At 42.2% G+C, this 26,760-nt stretch overlaps 1 protein-coding gene across 1 annotated transcript in view; it reads right to left on the bottom strand.

Moving 5' to 3' along the window:
- Window positions 1–2,336: 2,336 nt before the first annotated feature.
- LOC117492692 overlaps window positions 2,337–26,760 on the bottom strand; it is a 133,886-nt gene continuing 109,462 nt past the window's right edge. Inside the window, exons 18-29 of the mRNA XM_034143086.1 lie at window positions 25,513–25,538; window positions 15,061–15,166; window positions 12,435–12,503; window positions 4,824–4,945; window positions 4,667–4,727; window positions 4,340–4,537; window positions 3,522–3,587; window positions 3,286–3,407; window positions 3,129–3,183; window positions 2,735–2,803; window positions 2,505–2,626; window positions 2,337–2,408 (exon numbers count right to left, since the gene is read on the bottom strand). Coding sequence (XP_033998977.1) covers window positions 2,337–2,408; window positions 2,505–2,626; window positions 2,735–2,803; window positions 3,129–3,183; window positions 3,286–3,407; window positions 3,522–3,587; window positions 4,340–4,537; window positions 4,667–4,727; window positions 4,824–4,945; window positions 12,435–12,503; window positions 15,061–15,166; window positions 25,513–25,538 — 1,088 coding nt within the window. The remainder of the gene's footprint in view (window positions 2,409–2,504; window positions 2,627–2,734; window positions 2,804–3,128; window positions 3,184–3,285; window positions 3,408–3,521; window positions 3,588–4,339; window positions 4,538–4,666; window positions 4,728–4,823; window positions 4,946–12,434; window positions 12,504–15,060; window positions 15,167–25,512; window positions 25,539–26,760) is intronic.

Below are 26,760 nucleotides of genomic sequence, written 5' to 3' on the forward strand. Positions count from 1 at the left end.
GAGGCAAATGTCCGTGATCGCAGTAATCTCGTCCCACACAGCAGGCTCAGGTTTATTCGCCATGTCCTCGCACAGCTCTGCAGTCAGCATTGACGAGACGTTGAGCGCCCTGACAGACAAAGCCGCCGCTTTGTAAGCCCGTTCGGTCATTGCTGACTGAAAACGATCTGCTTTTGCCGGCAGTGTGGGGCTCCTATTGGACGCCGAAGACAGCCGCGGTTGGAGGTGGGCTGCAACTAGCGGCTCCATGGAAGGCATGCGAAACAAGCCGAGTTTCTCCATGCCCTCGAAATCCAGAGAGGAAGCTCCTTGGATCGGGGACTTACTGCTGAACGGGTGGTCCCTCCACGAGACAGACACCTCGTCCAACAGCTCCGAAAAAACTGGGAGAAGCTGTCTTGCCATCCTCGCAGCCTGGGGCAAATTCTTCCCTTCGTAGCGAGGTCTGCTGGTCTCCTTCACTACTTCAGGCCAGGGGATGTCCAGCCTGGATGCAGCGCGTTGGCACACGGCTTGCAAATCCATGCTGAGACGGGGCAAAGCTGGTATGCTTTCGCCCGGAGGGGCAGACACAGCATCAGGCTTTGCAGCCTGAGCGGATGAAACTAATATATCATCCTCATCCTCGTCTGAGTCAGATATGAGAAACTCCGAGGTACCCTCGTCGTCATCCTCCATATAGTCCAACTCCAAGACGTCCTCCACGGGCGGAGCCACGGTGAGGTCCAGCTGGGAGCCCCAGCTAGCCTCAGCGCAAGTCTCAGCCTCAGCGCACGGCTCAGCCTCCATGGCGGCTTCCCCCATGTCTCGGTTGCCGGCCGGCATATCGCTAAACATGAAAGGGTCTCGTCCCTATAGGCTAGCTAGGCATTCTAGCCGTCGGCGGAGGCTCTTGACGGTGAAGCGGGCACAGTGTCCGCACAAACCGGGGGCGTCGATAGCTTTCCGGGCATGTTCCAGCCCAAGGCAGGACGAGCAGACCTGGTGTGAGTCCGTGCTCGATATTTTATACCCGCAGCCGCAAAGTCGTGCTGCATCCTGAGAATGTCATGTAAACGGATGTGTGATAACAGATGTCTTTGGAAGGGGGTTTTATGACACTACAGGAAGAGAGGATGAGTGGAAGGAAGTTACGATTGTTCCTTGGGTGTGAGTTTTAGCATACAGTGCTGTGCCATGAGGCAAACACCTGGCCTCACATGATGTTGTGAGGTCATGTGGGTTATCTTTGAATGTTTCCCTATAAGGCTGGTGCCCCACGAGGACGAAAACGGGTTGTATCCGCATATTTCTCTTGCGTATAGCCCTTTTTGCCACACGAGGCCGTAACTAAACGATAGAAACGGACCCCGCAAACGATAACGGGATAACTGGGAACGGAGCGCTCTGGGGGGTCATACGGCTCCGTGTGATCGCCTCTATACGATCATTTTGTGATGATGATGACGCAATAGCCCTGCCTCCCCCCACCTCTGCTGCTCACCCCCGCAAAAGTAAACTGCACACTGAATTCAGATTATTTATCTTTATCTCGATATGGACATAAACGCGAGTGAAGTCTAATCTGACAGGACGGAGACGTGCAGCTCCTCCCTCTGTGATGCAGCGGGAGCAAAATACACACTTCAAGTCAGATCATCACCCTTAGCTATTTTAATTAGCCTACCTCTCAAACTACCTAAACTAGTTATAAATATGTTTATTTTTTACTGTCGGCCGGGTCACTCATTACTGGATCAGCTGCTGCATGAGACAGACACTGACGCTGTCAGAAGAGAGGAAAAAGAGAGGACAGGCTCCGTGTATTTTATTATTATATATAGTCGTTATTAATTTGTTTTAAAGCTTAAAGGGGACCTATCATGCAAAATGCACTTTTGTACGTCTTTTATACATGAATATGTGTCCCCGGTGTTCCAGGGAACTCACCAAGTGTCAGAAAACACAACCCTCTCTATTTTCCTGCATACCCAAATCTCTAAAAAAGGGGCTGCAACGGATCTGATCAAAACTGATCCAGATTTGAACACTGTCCTGACGTCAGGACAGTGGCGCTACGGCTATTGGGCCAACTCCACCAATCAGGAGGAGACAGCCACGGCCATTGCCGTTCGAAAGCGCTGGAGACGCTGTAGTACATATGCCAGGCCTGTAGATGGTGCTGTTCTCACAGAATCTGCCCTTGCAAAACAGAGCTAAAAAATGTCAAATTGAGCAAAATGAGGCATGGCTAAAATGCATGATCTGTTTGGTATTTTGAAAAAAAAAAAGTATAAATATGCCTTATATAGGTATGGTCCTATACTAATTATTCAAATATAGCATGATAGGTCCACTTAATAAATAACAAAGAAATCTTCATTTGGGATGAAGCTTTTAATTTCTCTTAGAAGCTGACCAACAGGCTCCTGAAACAAAAAATATTATATTGAATAATTATTTAGTGATTCGTTTTTATCTATGTCACCTCTAATTACACTTCACAGTTTAAATGTTCAGCTCACCTGTTCGTGTATCATTTCAAAGATGGTCCTCCTCAGTTTGAGGTCCTTATTTTCAGGTAACAGCTGATGCAGTTCTGCTCCAGTCAGTGACCGGATGTCAGAGTTGCTGCGTAAACCTGCCTCTGAAACAACACGGTTTGTTTTATCTATGCTTTTAAAACTGAAATATAGTACTATAACTATGCTAATGGTTTATTTTCAATTTTCACTTCTTCAAAATGGCCACTTACCTTGCAGAACTTTAGCAACATCCCGGTGTTCCCCCTTTATTTTCTTCAGTAAATCTGACATGACTTCACCTGTAGGGAAACAAATCGGACATCAACATTATGGATGTAAATACGGAGGTCATATATTTTTTCTTGTGATTAGCATAAAGGAAAAGGAAATAGCATAATTAAATTACTGACAACAAAATAAACCATATATAAATTTGATTAACTGAGCACATATGTTTGCTAAGGTGGACAGATGTTTACCCTTTACCCAGTAGGACAAAGTCTGGGATGACATACTCTAAACTCAAAGTTCAGTGACAAGCATTTCCAGGGCTTTTCACCGTACCAAAATAGCAAGTATGTGCCAAATGTGAAAGTGAAAGGGATGTTAAAAGGTTGTACATACCCTTGGAAGGGATGCCGTTATTCACCCCTGTGGGGGGGAGCTGTTTAACGGGCTTCTGAAACAAAAATGTTATATTACAGAAATATTGAATGACTTAATTAAGACCTAGTTTCTATGTAGCCTCTATTAAATCTCACATTTTAGTTTGAAAGCTCACCTGATTTTGTATAATTTCAAAGATCCTCCTTCTCAGTTTAAGTTCTTTGTTCCAGGAAACAGCTCGAGCAGTTTTTTCTCGAGTCAGTGACCGGATGTCTGAGTCGCTGCATAAATCTGCCTCTGAAACAACAGAGTTGGATTTACCTGTGATTAAAACTGAAACCTAATCCTGTTGTTATGTTTATTGTTTATTTGCAATAGTCACCCTCGCCCAACATAAAAATGGTCTCTTACTTTGCAGAACATCAGCAGCATCCCTTTCTCGATTCCCTATTTTCTCCAGTAAATCTGACGAGTGTCCAGTGGAAAAGACAGGCAGATTTAACACATGGATTTAAATGTATATTCCACACTGATGTCTTGTTTTTTCCGCAAACTATTTGGAAACAACAAAAGTTTGAACAGTTGTGTAGATTTAGCACAACAAAAGCTTAGAATTGATTTAATGGAGCTGTTGCCCAAAAGGTCCCAAACACTTATTTTCCATTTTATAATCATAATATGGTATCATTTTGAAGCTTAAAATATTTGTTAAACCTATGCTAAAAAAAGCTTTAATTTGAGTTAAAATAGAAACCTACAGTGAATATAACAAATAGCGTGTATGCAGTGGTGCAATGTAACTAAGTTCATTTACTTAAGTACATTTTGACATACTGTACTTTTAGTCTACGTGAGTACTTAGGTTTGCAGTCACCTCTGCATGAATGTGATACCAGATATCAGTTAGATATTAGCCATACTCAACCAAATAAAACACATGAATGGGACTGCTGTAGTAAATGAACAAACTCTCTTATGTCTTGTTGTGAGCTAAATAAGGTGGTGGTATCCGGTCAAAAGCTCCAGACAAAATGTAGTAAGTGAAAATGTAATTTTTAATATGAAATTACAGATGCGTTTGACAGTCAAAATCTAACGTCTAGTACTATTTAATGCATATGTTTGGTTTGTAAGGATGTTCATTTATTTTAAAAGGTGGTTTGCTCTCTATTGCCAAAGAGCCACAAATAAACATCATTAGATTTGAAGTGGAAGAGTGTGAGATTCACCATGTGCTTCTTGAGGGGGGACGTCACAGAGGGGCTCCTTTAGAATGGTTGCTGATTCCGGGTCCGGCTGATTTTGGATGTTTTCTTCGAGAAAACGAATGTGAGCTTCTTGGAAACTCTGGATATGCTTCACATGGGTCTGCATGTCCTTCATGATACAGAGGTAATCAACCAACACCCTGTTGCCTGTTAGAGCAGCTGAGAGAGAAATCAGGTTGTTGGATGGCAATATTAACAATTACTTATATTTCCTATCATTGTAAACAAAACAAAATGGCAAGTGTGTGCCAATGTGAAAGTGTAAGTATTGTTAAAGGCTGTACATACCCTTGAAATCTTCATTTGGGATGAAGTTTTTCATTTCTCTTAGAAGCTGACCAACAGGCTTCTGAAACAAAAAATATTATATTGAATAATTATTTAGTGATTCGTTCTTATCTATGTCATCTCTAATTACATTTCACAGTTTAAATGTTCAGCTCACCTGTTTGTGTATCATTTCAAAGATGGTCCTCCTCAGTTTGAGGTCCTCTTTTCCAGGTAACAGCTGATGCAGTTCTGCTCCAGTCAGTGACCGGATGTCAGAGTCGCTGCGTAAACCTGCGTCTGAAACAACACGGTTTGATTTATTTGTGCTTTTAAAACTGAAAAATAGTACTATAACTATGCTAATGGTTTATTGTCAATAGTCACCCTCTATACAATGGTCACTTACCTTGCAGAACTTTAGCAACATCCTGGTGTTGCTCCTTTATTTTCTCCAGTAAATCTGACATGACTTCACCTGTAGGGAAACAAAACAGACAGGCAGATTCAACACATGGATTCCAATGTAAATACTGAAGTCATATCTTATTTTTCTTGTGAAATATTTGGATACAAACCTACCTGAAGTGTTGACAAGCTCAACTCGAAAGACGAAGATTGTGAGAGGAAAACGAAAGTAATCTCTGATGTGATCGAAGCACACGATATGTGCTTGATTTCAATTATTTGGTAAATTATTAAAAGATGTAGATAACGTTATCCGTCAATCAATCAACTAAAACAATAGAATATTCTAGAAAGTATTTCCAATCTACCTTCGTATTTCGCATACAATACCCTCCGTCAGCGCTGAGCCGAAAGTGAAATTTAAAGATAAACGATGTTTACTTACAAGGAGGCTCAAACTGTGATTGGTCGCTGGAGCAGCGTGATTGACACATCTGAAGTCCCGCCCTCTGAAACCCATTGTTGACATTTATTACGCATTACTCTCTATGGCAGAGTTGTCCAAACTATGGGGCCAATGGGCCAACTGCGGCCCATTGTCCATTTTGAAATGGTCATCAGCAAATTCTAAAAGTATAATGAAATATGGCCCCAACTTGTGCTTGACTTATGTTGAACTTTAAGAAATGAGTTGCCAACCTTTTTTATAACAACATAAATGAAACCCTATGGAAATCTGTGAATGCTGTTTGTTTTCTTAAAGCATATTCATGTATCAAGCATAATTGACCTACATTTATAACTTAACTTATTAGGCAATATACCTCACCTGAGGGGCCCAGCCGTTCCTACGTTTTTCTGTATGCGGCCCTCAGTGTATTATAATGTTCTGGCATCTATATCTACAGAGAGAGGAGATAATTTTGTTTGCTATGTGGTGGCTAGGGTTGGAAGGATAACTTTAAAAATGTAATGCGTTACAATTACTAGTTAACTGTAAAAAAAAAAAAAAGTCATAGTCAAGTCTTTAATATATAAAGAAATCTGAGTATCACAGTATAAAAGTAATGTAACCTGATTACTTTGTTACTTTTGGATAACTTCAATTTCAAATGTAATACAAATAAATACAAGATAAAAGAAATATCGGTAAGATGTGTTTTAATTTATCATATTGTGTGACCTTAAAAAATAAGAAACCAATAAATGTAGTATCAAAAAGGTGTCCTCTTATACTTTAGGCTATGGGCTTATGAATAGCATAGTTTACAAATACTGTTTTGCTGGGGGGGCAACAGGGGCCAGTGCATGCAGGAAAAAAAATAACACTTGTCATCTCTGACCAGCGGCTGTTCCCTTTTTAATTCAAGTAACATTCAAGCCTAGACGTTGAGAGACTAAAAATCCCAAAACCGCAGGATATTGTTGCTGTAATCTGAAAGAAGAGAAACCCTCAGCCTGGGATGCAGAGACCCGGATGTACAGTAGAGATTCAACTGTTCAGTGCCTTATATTCAGTGTTGCAGCAAATACTGTTTATGTCATTTAATTTAATTGTAACTTAGTAACTTAAACAAGTACTGTAAATATAAAAAAGTACTACTGAAACAAAGAACTGTAACTTAAAGTTACTGTAATAAATACCTGTACAGAACAAATACCAATTTCATATTTATTTTACGCAATTATTACTTTAAACTGTCTTTGTCTTTTTTAACCCGCGTTTATTGTGCCCCTCTCAAAAGAATAACTACCACCCCTCCCCCTGTAAAATTGGTCTAGAACCGCCACCGCTAATAATAACATAATAGTTTTGAGTCTGTGGTGATTTGTGTTCACATTGTTTGCTGAGCTGTCGATATCTCGTTCAACTCAACGTTTTACAGTAGCCTAATCTGTTCACCTGCAGGTTGGTACAGCTAAACTCAGAGGTAGAGACACAAACAACATGTTAAGGTAAGTTTAGCTTTATATTATCCTCTTCAGAGGAAGACTGCACAGGCATAGTTCACCATCTTTAACATGTTTGTTTGAGGCTAAAACAATGGTGTGGTAATGGAAAGGTTTTTGTTTGAGACAAGCGAAATTGTAAAAGTGTGAGGAAATAAAAGCAGTTGATGGTCTCTGTATCTAAAACTTAAAATAGATCAGATTCTTTGAAAGGTAAATATTAAAACCACAATTGAATAAGCTTTTTTTTTTTAAGACAATAAAGCTGTTATCACTTTGCGTTGATGTAGCTCAATAAACCCCAAATGTATTCCTCCTGGTTGACTTGTATATAGATATACTTGAATAACAAAAACGTTTTTTTATTAGTTGATGGTCTAACAACTGCAAGTTAAAGAAGCTGGGATTTCATTGGAGTCTTCCTTACACTACTCACAAAATATCAGTATGTGTTTAACTCTAAGATGATAGTATCGGATGTTCAGTTGTGAGCATGTATTAGGCTACATCAACAGAAATAAAACAATTCTCATTTCATGAACAAAAGCCTTAGAATCCAAGAATTTATTTGACATTTTTATTTCATGACTGCTCCTCTGCATGTGACTTACATTATTGGATGCTCAGTTTTGATGGCTGCATTTGACCACCAACCACGTGAATATCCATATAAAATATATCAAAGCTTAAATAAGCTTCGATAGTTTAAATAAAACTTACCTCTAAAACTGATTGCGATTCAATTTCCCTGCCACAACAATGAGGTTACATTTAAGATACAAAGAATGTAAATTAATCCAAAAACCGTATCATAACGTTTGTTAGATTCCTATAGGTTTTTTTTAATTATCAGAGTGTATTATTCATTTGAGTCAACACTATTCTTGAACTATTTATGTCAAAAAGATACATGTTCCAGCTTCATGATGGTATGTCATATAAACTATATCTAAAAAAGGACTTCAGACAAAGTGATTGCACCTGCTGTAACGGCAGTTTATAGAAAGTATTAAGTATATCGTCATCACACATAACATAAACTCTGGGAAACAAATCTTTAGAATTAATTGCTATTGCTGCTATTAATATGCAGCAAGAATTAACATTCATGCATTAAAACCAAATATACTGTGCTGCTCATTTTATTCTAATATTTGCAGCAATAATTACATTTCTGGCGGATGTATGTATTCGAAAGGTAATCTTTTGGCAAATGACTAAGCTTTGTTGCAGTCTTTAATCACTTCCTTTACATTCATGTCATAATACAGTATATAGAGAAACCACAGTAGCAACTGGAGAAATATTACACAGAGATATAAATAATTGGACTACAAATTAGTAGCCAACCTCTCTTCAATCAGGAGAGACGGTTTTGATGTAATAATACATATTTATTGCGCAGATGCACAAATGAATGCAATGGTAATTTTGGCGATTAGGCCCCGTTGTGCAGGAAGTATCATTCGGGAAGGTAGAACCGATCCGATGAAACCCCCCTGGGGTCTAGACACTGGTGGTGGTGAATGGATAGTTGGGTCGGTCTGAAGAGGAGTGGTTTAGCTTGACCCTAGATTCAGAGGGACAGGAGGTGAAAAGGGGGTGGAGGAGGGTTGCGCCGATTCACCTGGAATGAGAGCTGTCAGAGGGGAGAGCAGATTTAAAAGGTTTGACAGAGCGCTATGATAGGCTCTTGGGAATAGAGCGAAGTGATTGGTTAAGCTGAAGAGTGACGCCCCCGGTCACTTATTGAGGAGAGAGAGTAATAACATGGGAATAAAAATACATGAATGAGTAGAGACGGTCTTCCTGGTTGAACTTGCGCTGAGCTCCATTTCTCAAAAAGGAGAATACAATTAAGTTTTCAGATTATGGTAGAAGAGTACAATCAAAACTGTCTGATAAATCACATTTTGACTGCTTGACTTGTGTTGTTAGTGATCCATTACACTTTGTTGTTTTACTTGAGGAAAACATAGTGTATCATCGTTGCTCGCACCAACACTGCCAAATCTAAAGTTAAATTGTTAAAATAATCTATAATACACGTGTTATTCATTTAGTTTACAGGAAAAAGGCCCATCTATAGGCAATCAGCTGAAGTCTTCACCAGCAGTTGGATACAGTAGCATGTGTGGTACAGTAGCTGCTAAATAAGGTCATGAACACAAATTAAATGGAAATTGGGCGAAGAAGCCCCCGCCCGTCTTGATTTTGTCAGATTTTCCAGAATGTCCAGCAGCAGTTTTTTAATTCAATTATTGGTTAAGAATAAACATCTTAAAGTAAATAACAATAAACAATAGCCCTTAACCCTGTAAGGCCCCCGGTTGTAATTTTACAACATTTACAAGCTATCCAAAAAAGTCAGTAAATGTTTTTGTTTTTTAAAAGACTACATTTACATAGTCAAAATAAAAAGGTCCTTTTGTTCAGCCTCACAATGCTATTGGGTAGTAAATGTTTAAGTAAAAAAAAGTAAATTATTATTTAAAATGGACTACGCTTAGCTAACAGACTAATTTCCACCACTCATTGACCACACCCACCTTTTCTCTTGAAAAACTGGGTGACATACTGTCGCCCTTTAGTCCCTCTCTCTTGTCTTTCTCTCCTTTCTTTTCTTTTTGAAAGCCTGACTTTGTGAGTCGTTGAGACATCGTACACACGTAAGTACTAGCATCCCTGCTCCTAACATGCTCTCCTCTCTGCTAGAAACTTTAAAGTGCTGTTTGGAGACGGAGGCGGGACCAAACCATTACATGTAAATAGAAGCGGGTGTACAGAGGCTTTGGATAATTAACTTTTGGAAGAAAATAAGTTAAATGAATTTTAAGTTTAGTGAGTACAATATCAATATAACGTTATATTAATGTTAATTATTGATGAATGATGAAAGGTTACTTAAACATTTTTTTCTTAATGTTCTAAAATTGTTTGGGCCCCCGTGGTGAGGGTGTTTGGTGTGGCCAACGGGTTGGCCAGGATGGCCACTCCCAGCCACCCCCCAGCTCCGTCACTGTAGCAGCCACAACCTGGGCATTTGTAATGGGGATCTCTTTTAAATATTTTGTTATCTCGCAAACAACAGCTCCATTTTCTCCACAGTTGAGTAATCCATGTTTCGTCTCGTGGAAGAAAACGTTGACTTGCAGCTGAACGTTAGCTCCGTGTTGCACATTTGGAATGAACTTGGCCTCATATGCGTGGTGCATCAAAACCAGAATGACAGGTTTATTGCCTGAGGACACAAAAAGAGGAGGATAAATGACATAATTAGGGAGTTAGAGATTAGAGATTAAAGCTCTAATGTAAGGTTTGGTGTGGAAAGCAATCCTAAGAAATTATAAATTATAATCAAAACATGTAGCTTATTTGTTTAACCCTTAGATGCATAATTGGGTCTTTTTTGACCCGGTGAGGTGGTTTTCTTAGAGTATCTTTGTAAATACATTTTTTATCATTTCATATTCCAGCTATTCCTCAAAAAACATGTTTTGGATATCATGCCATTCAAATTTTAAATTTATATTTTATACATTTTAAGAAATTGTAGTTTTTGTATTACGACCCCGAGCTTCCATAAGTGGGTAAAAAATGACCCGCATGCATTTTCTATGGAATTTCGTTTTTTTCAAAATGTAAAAAGAATGTCTAAAATTATAAATCGTGAAAAAATAAATATAAACTAGTGTGAACCAAAATATAATACAAAATATTATACAAGGGATTTTTCCATTCAGTATGAACAGGCTAAAACAAATGTTCCCTTACCTTTAACATCTCTCAGGGCTGACTCAACATCTGGCCCCATGCGAGAAACGATGGGGCAGAAGACAATAGTGACGTCGTAGTCGTTGCTGTTGCTTTGAACAAGATCAAACTGATCCTTTAATTCATTCTTCACTTTCTCCGTCAGCTGATCATGTGCACGAAAGGTTGTTCCGGTAACAACCATCTGGTACACCAATTTGGCTGTTGGGATGAAAATGGATGTTAATATCAAAGAGATTAATACACAAACATAACTTGAGAGAACCTACTCTAGAATAAAATGATGTGTTTTGCTATGCAGTTCCAAAACAATCGTAAAAACAAATTTGAACATCTGAGTTTCTAACTATCCAACTATGACTCACCTTTCCGTTTATTCACAACCTTGGAGGGCTCTTCTGATGAGAAAAAACAGCAACATCAATTAGTCAGGTTCATTCACAATATCATTCAACAGTTTGTGATCTCCTTCCATTAAAGCTTGATTGGACACAGTGAAATGGCTGAGAGGACTACTTTATATGACTTTACTCTAAGGTTGGAGAGAGTATGCTTTACACACAGATCTTCTTTTTTTTATGAAATGTTTGCAAAAAAGTCATGTTTTCCATGAAGAACTAACACTGTTTCTCACAACAGAAATATATGCTTAGTCTTACAGGTTAGCACTCAGTATAACATCATCAGTGAACATGAACTGAAAATGCTATGAACAAACAAATCACAGTTTATCTCTATTTCATTTGACCACAGTAGACCCAAAGAGGACCAATTTCCCCAAACATCCAGTTGTGGCTAAAAATGACTTGACTGTCACATACGCTCTTCTGAACTGATAAACAATTTAAAATCGAAGGGTCTTTGGAGGGAAATGTGGTAACAAACAGTTATCTCCCTTGTCAGGCAAACTTTGAGACCATCAGCTTTGGAGAAGATGTACTCATTTAATTGTTTTTCTTTTGCTATTTCAATATGAATAATACATTTGTGTCTGAATTATAATTTTGGGGATTTTTCAATAAAACAAATGATTCCAAACTTTCTACCAGTTATGTAGAATTAGAAAAAACTCTGCTGTTGTAAACATGAACAAACATTGACATGAGAAAATTCTTGAAGAAGAAACATTTCAAAATCAACTCCAAAAGGGACATTCATTTTGGGTTATAAGCTCAAAGTGTTCTACTTATACATTAGACCAACCATGGATAGGGTATTTCCGTGTGTCAAAGACAATGTCAAGGAAATAGCATAATTCAATTACTGGCAAAAAAATAAACCACATAGATTTGATTAACTGAGCACATATGTCTGCTAAGGTGGACAGATGTTTACCCTTTACCCAGTAGGCCAAAGTCTGGGATGACATACTCTAAACTCAAAGTTCAGTGACAAGCATTTCCAGGGCTTTTCACCGTACCAAAATAGCAAGTATGTGCCAAATGTGAAAGTGAAAGGGATGTTAAAAGGTTGTACATACCCTTGTGGGGGGGGGGCTGTTTAACGGGCTTCTGAAACAAAAATGTTATATTACAGAAATATTGAATGACTTAATTAAAGCCTAGTTTCTATGTAGCCTCTATTAAATCTCACATTTTAGTTATAACTATGCTAATGGTTTATTTTAAATAGTCACTTCTTCAAAATGGCCACTTACCTTGCAGAACTTTAGCAACATCCTGGTGTTCCCCCTTTATTTTCTCCAGTAAATCTGTCATGATTTCACCTGTAGGGAAACAAAACAGATTCAACCCCCCCCCCCATCACTCATCTGTGATAATTCGCCTACATTTCTTCTTGTATTAAACCCTTTGTAATCGTATTTCACCCAAATGCTCCTAAATAAAAATTCACCCTTATTACAAATGCATTGAAACTTGACATTTACACTTATTTTCAGTGAATAATAATAATATGACGACTCACTTCTAGCAGTTTCAACACATTTTGTTCAGTCACTAGAGCAGGGGACCCCAACCTTGTCGACAGTGAGAGCTACCTGAAGGACCCGAGGAATATGGAAGGCTACTTGTTTGACATGATCTTTATGAAGAATATACATTTGCAATTTTCCTTTAAATAATTTATATTATGAATTGAATAGGCTAAGAAAATGATCTTTACTGTTTCCAATGGGCGTCACCTTGTAGTTTTATTTTTTCAAATAGAAATAAAACTGTATTGCACCCCAATCTTTGTTTGTACACACTAGTTTCCCTATTTGTAAGCAGCCCCTGTAGACACAGGATTTAGTCAGTCTATTTATAAATTAACTCTGAATGTTGGATTTCCTTTATTGATCCTGAAAACACATTCTACACGGGGCGGAAATCCTGCGGCGATGCACATACTGTAACGGCAGTTTATATAAAGTATTAAGTATATCTTCATCACACATAACATACACTTTGGGAAACAAAACTTTAGAATCAGTTGCAGTAAAAATGTGCCCATCGTACAGGGCAAATGAAAAGTGTAACCGGGGTGAAAAGGGTGTTACATTTACTTAATTATGAATATTGTTGCATCAAGGCCGAAAATTAGGATGAGCGGCAACAGTAAAAAAGGTTTTTTTCCCCCCCAGATCTGGCGCCCTAGGCGACCGCCTATTCATCCATGTGTTGGTTGGATCCGTTCTAAAATCCTCCATGTGTCCAGGAAACTTTAAAAATAACGGTAATTGATTTTCAACTCATCACTCAGTTACTTAACGTTTTTGTTTTTTTCATATAAATGTACTAGTTTTGTAGGCTACTGGTCATGTTTGAATTTATTTACCTAAGACATAATAGTAAATAGATTTTTGTTTTATAGGTGACTTTATGAACACTTTTATGCATACTTGTGTTGAGGATGGAGTAAAAATATTGTTTATCATTATTATCCTATTTTTAGGTGTGCAAATGTCACCAGAGTCCGGCATTTAGGGCTCCAAAGTTCCAGTGAAAAATAATAACTTGAGAAATCTTATGTGCACCCCCCCTACCCCCCGTTACCAAAACATGGACCAACCAGTGATCATCATTCTTTGGGTATAAAGACAGATTTATTCTGCAACCAAAATCTGTGACAATATAAAATACAATTATTCAAAGTGATGATTAGAAAAATAGAGAGATTAAGAATAATACAAAAGATAGAATGCATTTAAAAAAAATAACCCTACCTGAGTTGGGATGTGGAGTCAACACAAGACCCTTCCTCAGGGTATGCCTAATTTCGGGCATCTGCTTTACTGGACAATCTTTCCCGGCTACTTCATTGTTCACGCGGCGGAGTATGACTTCAATTTCTTCATTGCTAAAAAAATATGAGGGGTAGAAAAACATGTTATCACATGATGGTCACATTAAGTCAAGGGTAAAATATACATGTTAACGATTTTATCATCAGATTTAGATCTACAAAATCTTTCGGATATTTCAATAACTATATAATTAATGTTGAGTTAGACATTTACCTTTCACAGCCCACTTTTAGCTGCTTACAGACAGATTGGATGAACCCGCTCCCCTTCGTTGGGCTTCTTAAAGCATTATGACCTTCAACAGTGGCATAATGAAAAAGAAAATCTGCTTCCTGAGGGATGGATGTCGAGTGAGAGTCATCAGCCAGCAGATCTTTTAATAACACCCCAGGTCCCTGGCAGGCCTGGACCAGGAACACTTTGGGCTTGTCAGTGAGGGGAGATTGAGTTGCCATGAAGGTTTTCCTTATTTGTTCGATAGGGAGGAGCTGCCCATCAATCCCCGATACGTTGCCCTTGTTTCCATGACTGAGAACACAGCAGATGAAGGCATCGCCATGCTGAGGAGCCTCTCGAAGATCGGTGAATCCGCTGCCTTTTAAACATGTATTGTATACCTGTGGTGTTTATTTTTATTATTTTATTATCTTTGCTTTGTAATGCCTGTTGTAAAATGCCATTATATAATGTGTTTTTACTGTATTTATTCATAAAAAGTATTTTAATTTGTTTTGTAAAGCACTTTGAATTGTCACGTACAGAAAAGTGCTATATAAATAAACTTGCCTTGCCTTGCCTTGCCTTGCGAGTCCATTCCTTGACATTGAGCTCCTGCAGCTGAGAAAGGTCGCACTGAGAAGCAAAGCATACCAGCGCTCGCACCATCTGGTCCTTGGTTTGGTCTTTACACATCAGCACTCTGAACCCCAGCCAGCTGAACACCTTTGCCAAGCTTTCTGCAGGGAAATAAAACCTAGTTAGGCTTCAACAGGCAAAACCGGGATGATAATATTAATCTGTCAACTCGGTAACATACCCGCATCTATATCGGTTCCATCTCTCACGTCACCATCCAAAAAATGTGCGTTGTTTATGATCACGCAGAGGCCGGTTGGCTGGCTGTTCAACTCATACTGCCCGTCCTGAAAACAACAGAAACAATTTCACACAAACACAAAATGATGAAACTTACTAGAATGGATTAGGGCTGGGCTATGTGGACAAAATCAAATATATTTACACATTAAGGTTTTTGATTAATAATAATAATAGCTATGTGGATATAATACCTAAATAGTGCTGCAGATAATTAAATATATTAATACATAGTCCAAAAGTGGATGCAAGTACTCAAAACGGGGGGTTACGTATTGTAACCCTAGTTATATAAGCACAGGCGGAGCCCTCTACTGGACTCTATGGGTACTACCTTATCCTGCGTGCATTCTCCCACTGAGACTTCTATAGACGTAGCCGGCCCAGGGCGGGCCTACCTGAATGCGCGAGCATCACACCGTATAAAAGGAGGCCTCGCCTCCTGACTATCATCCTATATCTCTCTTCAGCGAGCGGAATAGGACTGACATTGCCCTGAGTAGAGGGCTCCGCCTGTGCTTATATAACTAGGGTTACAATACGTAACCCCCCGTTATATCTCTCACAGGCTCCGCCCTCTACTGGACTCTATGGTCCGTTCTCATGTCATCAAATGTCCCTCCTCGACTCCCCTCCTCGACTCCTATCCTCGAGACTTAGTCTGTTCCCGGAAATGCATCCACGGAGGAGCCGTGGAGGACCGCGGAGGACCCATCAGTGTATCCTCGGTTATAGCTCCTCCAGAGAGCCTCCTCGACGCTCGATGCTCGGTCCTCGATGTGCATTTCGAGAAATGAGATGTCCTTCAACATGGCGCGCTAAAATTCATTTCACTACCGGAGGACCGAGGAGTCGAGGAGGGACATTTGATGACATGAGAACGGGCCCAAGGGTACAGTGGGTGGAGCCCTGATGTATACGCGCACTGTCGTCCAACAACACCATTCCACCCTACTGCCCCTGACCGGCTTTTCTGGTCAGCAGCTGCTGCCCCACATTCTCCTTTAACCTGTTAAGCCCTGAGCCTGTTTTTCAGGTCTCAGGCTCGAAAATGACATTCCCAGAACAAATATCTTCCCTTCTAAAAGGGTTAAATTAATAATCTTTTTTCTCAAAGTAATGATAAACCTGTGAGTTGGATGTAGAAAAGTCGGAATCAATATAGATGTTTTTTATTTTAAAGAAAATTCAGATTTTACATAGTAAAAAACTGTAAATTATAGTGTCCGTCCAAAAATTATTTTTTACTTATAGTGAAAACTACCCTTGGATGATGGTAAGGTAGACTAAAAGCTTTAGGAATCCAAAGTACAATATATAATAAGTACCCTGTATCAAGATTGATGCAAAACAGTGACATTTGACCTTTTTAGAGAGATTTAGCAAAAATAAACCACTTCTGGGGTCATTTGGGTGGATTTTCCATATCTCTGGCTTCCCTTGCTCGATTTTGATGGTTGACACCTCTTTCTGACCGTAAGAGCCAATAGAATCGAAGGGGGAGTCCCCCACACACACTCATTGTGAAGAGAAGAGGTGGGGGCTTCGCGCATGTAATTTAGCATCAGAGTGAACCTACAGTATCTCTAGCTTTGACATCTGGAAACGGAAAAGCAGTTTTAATGCTTATGGATTCTCAGAAATCATTTCAAAGGGACACAGACACATTGGATTAACCTATGGATTAACTTCAGCAGCGTTTTTATCGTTTTAATGTCATTGAAGACCACTTTGGAGAGACTACAGAGCCAAGGTAAAAATGTTAGCATTTTTAGCTACCTAGCGTCACCTGTTTTGATGTCCGTTTTTGCTTATAACGTCGCCATTTTGTATAATTCAGTGATAATGTGGGTGTCCATCGATTCTGTGTCACCTCACGATGTGAAACGATGTCATGGATGTGGAGAAGAGATAAATAATAAGGTTTTGTGAGTGATTTTTGGTGCAGTAAGGTGTTAGCATTTTTCGCTCGTTGCTAATTCAGAGGCTCAGCATTGTGGGTTTTCTTTTGAAAAAAAAAAAAATATTATCAGTTTAATGAGTTTCTTCCCGTTACATGGATATAAAATATTCATAGTTTTATTAAATGAACATGCCCTCAGACACTGTTTCCTGCAAGATGTTGCGGCAGTGCCCCGGTACCGGGGTCTCTCGGGCTTAACAGGTTAACCCGGTTTGTGACCGAGGGGAAACCAGAGCTAAATCAGGCTCTAGACCGGAACCACGCCGAGCGGGAAGCCAGTTGCAATATTAGATTTTATTACATGGCTTAGTTGAATACTCAATTCTGATTGGTCAATTCAGAACACGTGACACGTTGTTAATCCAGAACAGACAGACCGCTGTCAAGGATTTATTGACCGTTGTTAAGGACGCTCACATCTGCACAAAGAAGTCCATTCGATTGAACTGTATACAGTTTGGCTGCAGTTTGCTTTTCGAACTGACAAGACAAGAGCGACAAGAAAACAGCGGAGAAGTAATGGGCAGAAACCCTCCTTTTTACGCAGCGGTCCAGACATACAGTAGACATCAAACGGCAAAACATATTCAGTTGCCAGTTACTTTGGCATTAGGGCAGGGATATCTAGATACTTTCCAAGCTTTGACATAATGAATTGTGCTACTTTTAAAGCAAGCAACGATGTTTTCAAATCTGTAATCAAAAAGCTCCGCCTTCCTGCCGTTGCTACGTTTTTCAAACGGTAACAACGGACTATTTTTCTTACCGGATGCATGTCAATTTAAATCAATACATACAACAATAAAATCATTTTCTAAATCCATAAAGCATTTCAATTAATATTGGGAGTCATATCGTTACTTTGTTGAGAATGTGGCCATGTAATAAGCGGGATAATGTGCAGCGACTTGGTCATTATGGGTAAAATAACACCCTTCATGCTGATCAAGATCCCTCCGCTTCGCGTCGGGATCCTGATCTGCCTGTCGGGTGTTCTTTTACCCATAATGACCGCCTCGCTGCACATTATCCCTTACATAACAAATAGACATTGAAATGGAATCGTGGTTAAAAACGTAGCAGCACTACAGCAGGGAACGTGGACAATGGAGAAAAAAAGAAAGCCAAAATTGAGCCAACAAAATGCCGTCAATATCAGGAGGCGTATGCTTTGATGGGATTCACGTCAACAAACGGCAACCCGCCCCAGGCATTGTGTTTTTTCTGTGGGGAGAAACTATAGGTTACTAGCGTAACCCCAGTTCTCAGAGTAACATGAAGTGAGATGTCTCACTATGGGGTATGCCTCAGAAGCATCAATCTCATTACGCCAATCCTGATTGGCTGGTGATCTTGACGACCACGTCAGGGAATCCACCCACCCTTTAAGTAGCTTGCGCTACGACGGAGCGTCATTCAAAATAAGCACCTCTTCTCGCTTCGCCTCAGCAAGAAGGGCTGTCTGGTGAGACATCTCACTTCATGTTACTCTGAGAACTGGGGTTACGCTAGTAACCTATAGTTCTCATTCATAACACTTCGTTCAATGTCTCACTATGGGATATTGAGACTCCCGTAGTGCTAGACATGAAAATCACCAAAAATCAGTACTCAACAGGTAGAACTCTGTCCCAACACGGGGCCCAGCACTGCATGGGCCACACTTGGAGCAGAGACATCCAATCTGTAAAAACGGACAAAAGTGAGCGGTGAAGACCAGCTTGCTGCCGCACAAATGTCCTGGATGGAAACACCCTTAAACAAAGCCCGTAGCCAGGCCACGAGTAGAATGAGCACGCAGGCCCGTTGGTGCCTGCAAACCCTGACTCGTATAAGCCAGAGCTATCGCTTCCACAATCCAGTGGGAGAGTCGTTGCCTGGTAACGGGCTTGCCCTTATGAGGGTTAGCCCAGGATACAAAGAGTTGGTCACTGCATGAGACTCTTTAGACCTGTCCATGTGCAAGGCACGAACTGGACACAGCAAATTCGGCCGCTGTTCTTCAGAAGAACCTAACGGTGAAGAAAATGCCACAAGGTCAATGGGGGTGCATGAGCCAACCACCTTGGGCACAAAAGCAGGGTTAGGCTTCAGCAACACTCTTGCTTGCCCCGGGGCAAACTGAATGCATGAAGGATGTACAGAGAGCGCATGAATGTCGCTGACTCGCTTGGCGGATGCCAGAGCCAGCAACAACACTGTCTTCAGTGACAGGTGTTTCATGTCAACTTCTTCCAGGGGTTCAAATGGAGGTCGAGTGAGCCCATCTAAAACCACTGCCAAGTCCCATAAGGGAGCCTGCGAGCCCCTTTCATAAAACGGCAGACCAAGGGATGTTGGCTAGCCGTCTTTCCCTCAAAACCCACATGGCATGCAGCAATAGCAGCCAGGTACACTTTAATCGTAGAGAAAGCTCTGTGTTTATCAATCTAGTCCTGCAGAAATGACAAAATCACACCGACAGGACATTGAAAAGAGACGTGTCCCTTTTGGAGGCACTACTCCTCAAACACCCTCCACTTACAGTCATAAAGAGACCTGGTGGAGGAAGCCCTTGCACTCTGAATAGTGTTTATCACCTTCTGAGGAAGCCCCACTGTACTCAAATTATACCACTCACGGCCAGGCCCATAGTGCCAAGCGTTCCGGTTGTGGGTGAAAAATCGCCCCCCCCCGCCTGAGACAGTATGTCGGCTTCCCGCACAGCAGCTGATATATCTCCGCCAGCCAATACATTGCCGGCCAGTGCGGAGCTATCAGGATCAGCGTGTGGCGATGCTCTCTCACTCTGGCCAGAGTCGGAGGTATTAGAGCCAGGGGCGTCCACGCCTAACGGTGCGTCTAGACAGCGCATTGAAAAGAACAGCTGACACTGAGCATTTTCTTCTGACGCGAACAGATCCACCGCGGCTCGGCCGTAACGTATCCACAACTGACTCACAATTATTGGATGCAGAGTCCAATCTGCATATAGTGGTGCACCTCTGGACAACAGATCCGCTCCGAGGTTCATCACCCCCGGTACGTGCGTTGCTCTCAGAGAAAGGAGACGGCCGCAGCTCCATAGTATCAGCTTGCGTGCCAGCATGTGTAACTGGAGAGAACGCAAACCCCCTTGACGGTTTATATACGATATTGTGGTCGTGTTGTCTGTCCTCACGAGGACATGATGTCCTTTGAGAAAAGGCAGAAAGCGTTTTAGGGTGAGAAACACCGCTAAAAGCTCCAGATAGTTTATATGTGACCGTTGGAGATCTCTGCTCCAGAGACCCCTCACAGGTCGACCTTCGTATATACCTCCCCAGCCCGTCAGACATGCGTCTGTGGTGACCACTTTCCGCGATAGGACAGTACCCATAGGCACGCCCCGTACTAGGAAAGCCGGGTGCAGCCAGTGGGCAGTGCCATTACGCATTCCACAGTGACCATCACTCTGTGCGCCATGACGCACGGGGTCCAGTCTGAGGGCAGCTACCCAGCGCTGAAAATCCCTCATGTGTAAGCGGCCCAGTGGTACGACCAGGATGGCTGACGCCATGAGCCCCAGCAACCGCAGACATGATCTGAAGAGAGCATATTTGCGTGGCCGGAAATGAGCGAGGCAAGCGAGGTATTTGTTCAGAGCCCTTAAATCCAGGATAGGGCGAATTCCGTTCCCTCCCCGTTTGGGGACGCTCTGACTCTGTTCGGGGGGCACTATAGTTATGGCCTCTTTATTTTCTAACAGCTAGAAAATCTCCTGCTCTAGAATACGGGCCGACTCTCCCCGGGCACATTGCCCGAGAAGTGAGGGGGAGTGACAGCGACAGCGAATTGGAGCCTGTAGCCCCGCGATATCGTCCTCAACACCCAAGCTGAGCTTGTGAGCGCTTTCCACCTCTCGCTCATGAGAGTGAAAGGAGTGCAAAAGACTCGGTTACCGTCCGCTTGCTGAGGGAGGTGACAGCTCCCCTCAGAAGCGGCACAGTCACCTGACTGCTTATTATTTTTCTTGTCATTATTTCTGACTGCGCCCTTGGCTTCAAACCTGGAAACGACAGTGAAATATGCTTTATTAAAGAACGTGGACATGTGCTTGTGTGACTTAAACGGGCAGCAGAATCTGCTGTCTCCAACATAAAGTCCACCTTCCTCATGGCGCGAACCGGATATCGTTTGGACATCACACCAGGCGACGGGGAGTCGGGGGCATGGGTGGCCTCCGGAAGCACAGTCCAGCGCAGAACAGGTGGAGCTGGAGAACGGGGAACTTCCAGCCAGTGTGCGAAATACCCGTCAATAATCGGGGGGGTCCCCATCTCCCACAGTTAGCGCCAGTGTTATGCCGTGTTATGCATGCCCACTGCACCTCGCGGTAGCGTGCACAGCGTAAAGCAAAAACTCCCATACATTTCAATGATTTGTACGGCAAAGTTAGGTTTGGAAACGATATCATTTCCTTTTTGGAGGGCATGCATAACACCGGAGCCCCGCTGCGGGGAAACTTTGGCGCTGTTCCGAGTTTGTTCTAATCTGTCAAAATGACAGACTGCTTTCAGATTTTTCCGTCATTGTTAAAAAAAATCTGTCATAGACGGAAAATATTCGGTTAACGCGACCTCTGGTGCCGTCAAATAATTATATATTCTGATGTTCACAAGAATGAATGAATACGCGACGGTTAAAGAGCCGTCTGTTTTCGATTCTATGCGAGGAAATGCTTTGGCCAGCCAAAATAGAAGATATAATTGGGTCAAAAACATCCACCAAAAACATTTATTTTCGAAAAAAGAATTTTCAATAACTTTTGGAAATAAATAAATACATGTTCAAATAAGTATAGCAACCAAGTCGAATTTGTCAAATGTATTGAACTGGTGATCACAGTTTGACAGCTATAGGCCTACAGCTTTCATGTGCGGAGGCGATTCACAATCAGCTGGAACGGAGGTTGCGGGTATAGCAAGGTATAGTATATATATATAAGTTTAATTTGGCATAGTTTGCACTCTACACCGCACTCACTAACCTGGTCGAAATATTTGACGCCATGTCTGTTGTGTAGGACTCTTCTTAGAGTGTAAATAATTACCGGACTATGACTGGTAAAATATGTTGAATACCGGCAAAACTAAATCTCTCCTGTCAAAATGTCCTTTGCCGCCACACACGGTTGCCAAGCAGTGCTTATTGTTGTTTAGGCTGGCCACTCATGTGTCGCGAGTGTTGATAGGGGGCGGGGGAGCACGCTCATGAACTGTTAGCGCCGGAACCTCGCAACGGCTGCGGAGCGCATTTGCGCCGCATTTGGGCATAAGATGAGGTTTGAGTCTGCGTGATTTGCGTGTAGGCAGGGGCAGCAGCCATATCATTAGCTAGAACTAGCTAGATCTGATGGATTTGGACATAAACGCGAGTGAAGTACCGGACGCGAGATAGAGAGATCAGCACCTGCAGCTCTGCCCGCTGTGAGGGACCGGTGAGCGGAGCAAAACACACCTTTAGACGTCACCTAAAACATTTAGCTATGGCACTGTCGTATACATTGAATTATTCAATTTGATAATATGTAATCAACTTAGGCATCCCTCCCAAAAAAAGAAAAGAAAAAATTAATACAAATATTCATAACTCATATTCGAATACCTGAATAATTATTAGAATACCTGAATAATTTTGAATATTCAAATATTCGATTAATCGTTCCCATCCCTACCCCGGACCCCCCCGTATTTTGCACACTGCTTCCAGCTCTTCCACCGAGGAGAGGAGGGAAGGCTGTCAGGCCGCTCTCTTCTTCTTCCTCGCTTGATGACCGAAAGTCTGGGCCGGCTGTGCCGGTGCACCTGCTGTCGGGGCTGGGGACCTCCTTGGCCAGTTCGTCCTCGCCTCATGCCTGGGCGGGTTTTGAACCGGGGCGGGATGTGGCTTTGGCCGTTTCGGGATCTTAAATTGGGAGGGTCGCGAGGCAGCCTGAGCGAAGGTCTGTCGCGGGGCCGTCAGAGGCGGCGGCTGGACCTTCTGGGGAAGACAGAGCTGGAGAGCCTTGTCTTCTCTGTTTTTGGCCTCACACCGCTGCTGCATCGAAGCCAGAGCGGTGCCGAATATGCCTTCGGGGACAATTGGCATGTCCAAAATGTCCTCTTTCTCCCTGTCTGGTAGGTTCGTCAGGTTAAGCCACCTGGTTCTCTCCTGCACTACCATGATCCCAAGTGATTTACCCGTGGCTTGGACCGCACAGCGCTGCACGCGGAGGCAAATGTCCGTGACCGCGGTAATCTCGTCCCACACAGCAGGCTCAGGTTTATTCGCCATGTCCTCGCACAGCTCTGCAGTCAGCATTGACGAGACGTTGAGCGCCCTACAGACAAAGCCACCGCTTTGTAAGCCCGTTCGGTCATTGCTGACTGAAAACGATCCGCTTTTGCCGGCAGTGTGGGGCTCCTATTGGACGCCGAAGACAGCCGCGGTTGGAGGTGGGCTGCAACTAGCGGCTCCATGGGAGGCATGCGAAGCAAGCCGAGTTTCCCCATGCCCTCGAAATCCAGAGAGGAAGCTCCTTGGATCGGGGACTTACTGCTGAACGGGTGGTCCCTCCACGAGACAGACACCTCGTCCAACAGCTCCGGAAAAACTGGGAGAAGCTGTCTTGCCATCCTCGCAGCCTGGGGAAAATTCTTCCCTTCGTAGCGAGATCTGGTGGTCTCCTTCACTACTTCAGGCCAGGGGATGTCCAGCCTGGATGCAGCGCGTTGGCACACGGCTTACAAATCCATGCTGAGACGGGGCGAAGCTGGTATGCTTTCGAGGTACCCTCGTCGTCATCCTCCATATAGTCCAACTCCAAGACGTCCTCCACGGGCGGAGCCACGGTGAGGTCCAGCTGGGAGCCCCAGCTAGCCTCAGCGCAAGTCTCAGCCTCAGCGCACGGCTCAGCCTCCGTGGCGGCTTCCCCCATGTCTCGGTTGCCGGCCGGCATATCGCTAGACATGAAAGGGTCTCGTCCCGACAGGCTAGCTTGGCGTGCTAGCCGTCGGCGGAGGCTCTTGATGGTGAAGCGGGCACAGTGTCCGCACGAACCGGGGGCGTCGATAGCTTTCCGGGCATGTTCCAGCCCAAGGCAGGACGGGCAGACCTGGTGTGAGTCCGTGCTCGATATTTTATACCCGCAGCCGCAAAGTCGTGCTGCATCCTGAGAATGTCATGTAAACGGATGTGTGATAACAGATGTCTTTGGAAGGGGGTTTTATGACACTACAGGAAGAGAGGATGAGTGGAAGGAAGTTACGATTGTTCCTTGGGTGTGAGTTTTAGCATACAGTGCTGTGCCATGAGGCAAACACCTGGCCTCACATGATGTTGTGAGGTCATGTGGGTTATCTTTGAATGTTTCCCTATAAGGCTGGTGCCCCACGAGGACGAAAACGGGTTGTATCCGCATATTTCTCTTGCGTATAGCCCTTTTTGCCACACGAGGCCGTAACTAAACGATAGAAACGGACCCCGCAAACTATAACGGGTCCAAAGGTGGATAGATCTGGAAACGGAGCGCTCTGGGGGGTCATACGGCTCCGTGTGATCGCCTCTATACGATCATTTTGTGATAATGATGACGCAATAGCCCTGCCACCCCCCACCTCTGCTGCTCAACCCCGCAAAAGTAAACTGCACACTGAATTCAGATTATTTATCTTTATCTCGATATGGACATAAACGCGAGTGAAGTCTAATCTGACAGGACGGAGACGTGCAGCTCCTCCCTCTGTGATGCAGCGGGAGCAAAACACACACTTCAAGTCAGATCATCACCCTTAGCTATTTCAATTAGCCTACCTCTCAAACTACCTAAACTAGTTATAAATATGTTTATTTTTTACTGTCGGCCGGGTCACTCATTACTGGATCAGCTGCTGCATGAGACAGACACTGACGCTGTCGGAAGAGAGGAAAAAGAGAGGACAGGCTCTGTGTATTTTATTATTATATATAGTCGTTATTCATTTGTTTTAAAGCTTAAAGGGGACCTATCATGCAAAATGCACGTCTTTTATACATGAATATGTGTCCCCGGTGTTCCAGGGAACTCACCAAGTGTCAGAAAACACAACCCTCTCTATTTTCCTCCATACCCAAATCTCTAAAAAAGGGGCTGGAACGGATCTGATCAAATCTGGATCAGTTTTTATCAGGCCGGGGACTTCGGGTGGCAGTATACGCCGTGAAGTTGTTTGCGGCCTGCCAGTAAACCCAAAGCAGAAGAAGAAGTGACGTCAGCGGCTTCATTTGCCTAATCCTTCCCCAGGAACTTATGCCGGTGTGAACGCGATCTGTACTTAGTTCATGAGAACTAACGAGTTCTCATGAACTAAGTTCTGATGAACCTTTGTGGGAAAAGTACTGCGGTGTGAATGCGCCTAATAAGTGTGCTTTTTCAATATTAGGTTATCTCACCTCCTTTCGCATTTGTGGCTGATTATCTGCGGGAATAAGAGGGAAACAGAAGGATACTTTACAAACGTAACATTTTAAAATGTCAACTTCACAGTAACACACATTTGGCATGCGTATTAGTCATTTGCGGGGCCGGTTCTAACCAATTTGCTGCCCTAGAAAATCGTACAGTAGAAAAAAATAAAAGTATCCAAGGAATACACAACAGAATATATTAAGAATAAACGAAAAATCTCTACAAAAGACCAATACACTACAAAAACAGAAACTTATTGACATAGGTAATATACATCAAAAAGGCTTCAAATGTATTCAGTATTGTATGAACATGTTTTAATAGGGGGGTGGACATCACATCCTCTAGGGGGGTCCGGGAGTATGCACCCCCGGGAAGAAATGTTGAACATTTTAAAGTAAAATGCTTCAATCTGGTGCACTTTAAGCACACAATTACTATTGATTAGATGTAGGGGGTACAACTCTAAACACCCATATGAAAAGATTGGTTTACATTTTAATAACCAAATAAGTATGTGAACATAACCAATAACCTATCATAGCCAATACAAAATAAATGTAACTTATTTTATTTTTGTTGTTCATTCATATCTTATTTTACCTAGTTAACATTTATTTATGCATATTTTTTTATCTCTCCAGTTTTTAAACTATATTTTTGGTTACTGTCCTATAGTATACATTGAAATGATTTCAAACCTGTTCATCCCAATAATTATAAAAGTGTGCATTGGAAATAATTTGTTTACATAAATTGCATTTATCTCTCTCGCTCGCTCCCACGCCCACTTTGGCTATGAGCTGCGGACGCTAAGCCAATTCCTATCATTGTACACAAAACAAAATGGCAAGTGTGTGCCAATGTGAAAGTGAAAGTATTGTTAAAGGCTGTGTTACTGTTGCACTATGCTTTAATGCTTTTTAAGTTTTTTGTAAAGCATTTTGAATTGTCTTGTGTTGAAATGTGCTATTTAAAAAAATGATTAATTAAACCAATGATCTGTTATCATTGAGAATCCAGACTGGAGCAATGGAATAAAACAGTGCCGGAAATAAGAAACAGTTATCTGAATAAAACAGCACGTACTTGTTTGTATAGTTTGAGTAGAGGGCTGGGTCCACACGTTTCATACCCTGAGAGACGGAAAGAAAAGTTATCACACTTTTAGGATATTCTCACACACACACACACAGATGTAGACACTCACACGCTGACAGGGGAAGACAAGG

Source organism: Trematomus bernacchii, unplaced genomic scaffold, assembly GCF_902827165.1.
Source record: "Trematomus bernacchii unplaced genomic scaffold, fTreBer1.1, whole genome shotgun sequence".
NCBI classification, from domain to species: domain Eukaryota; kingdom Metazoa; phylum Chordata; class Actinopteri; order Perciformes; family Nototheniidae; genus Trematomus; species Trematomus bernacchii.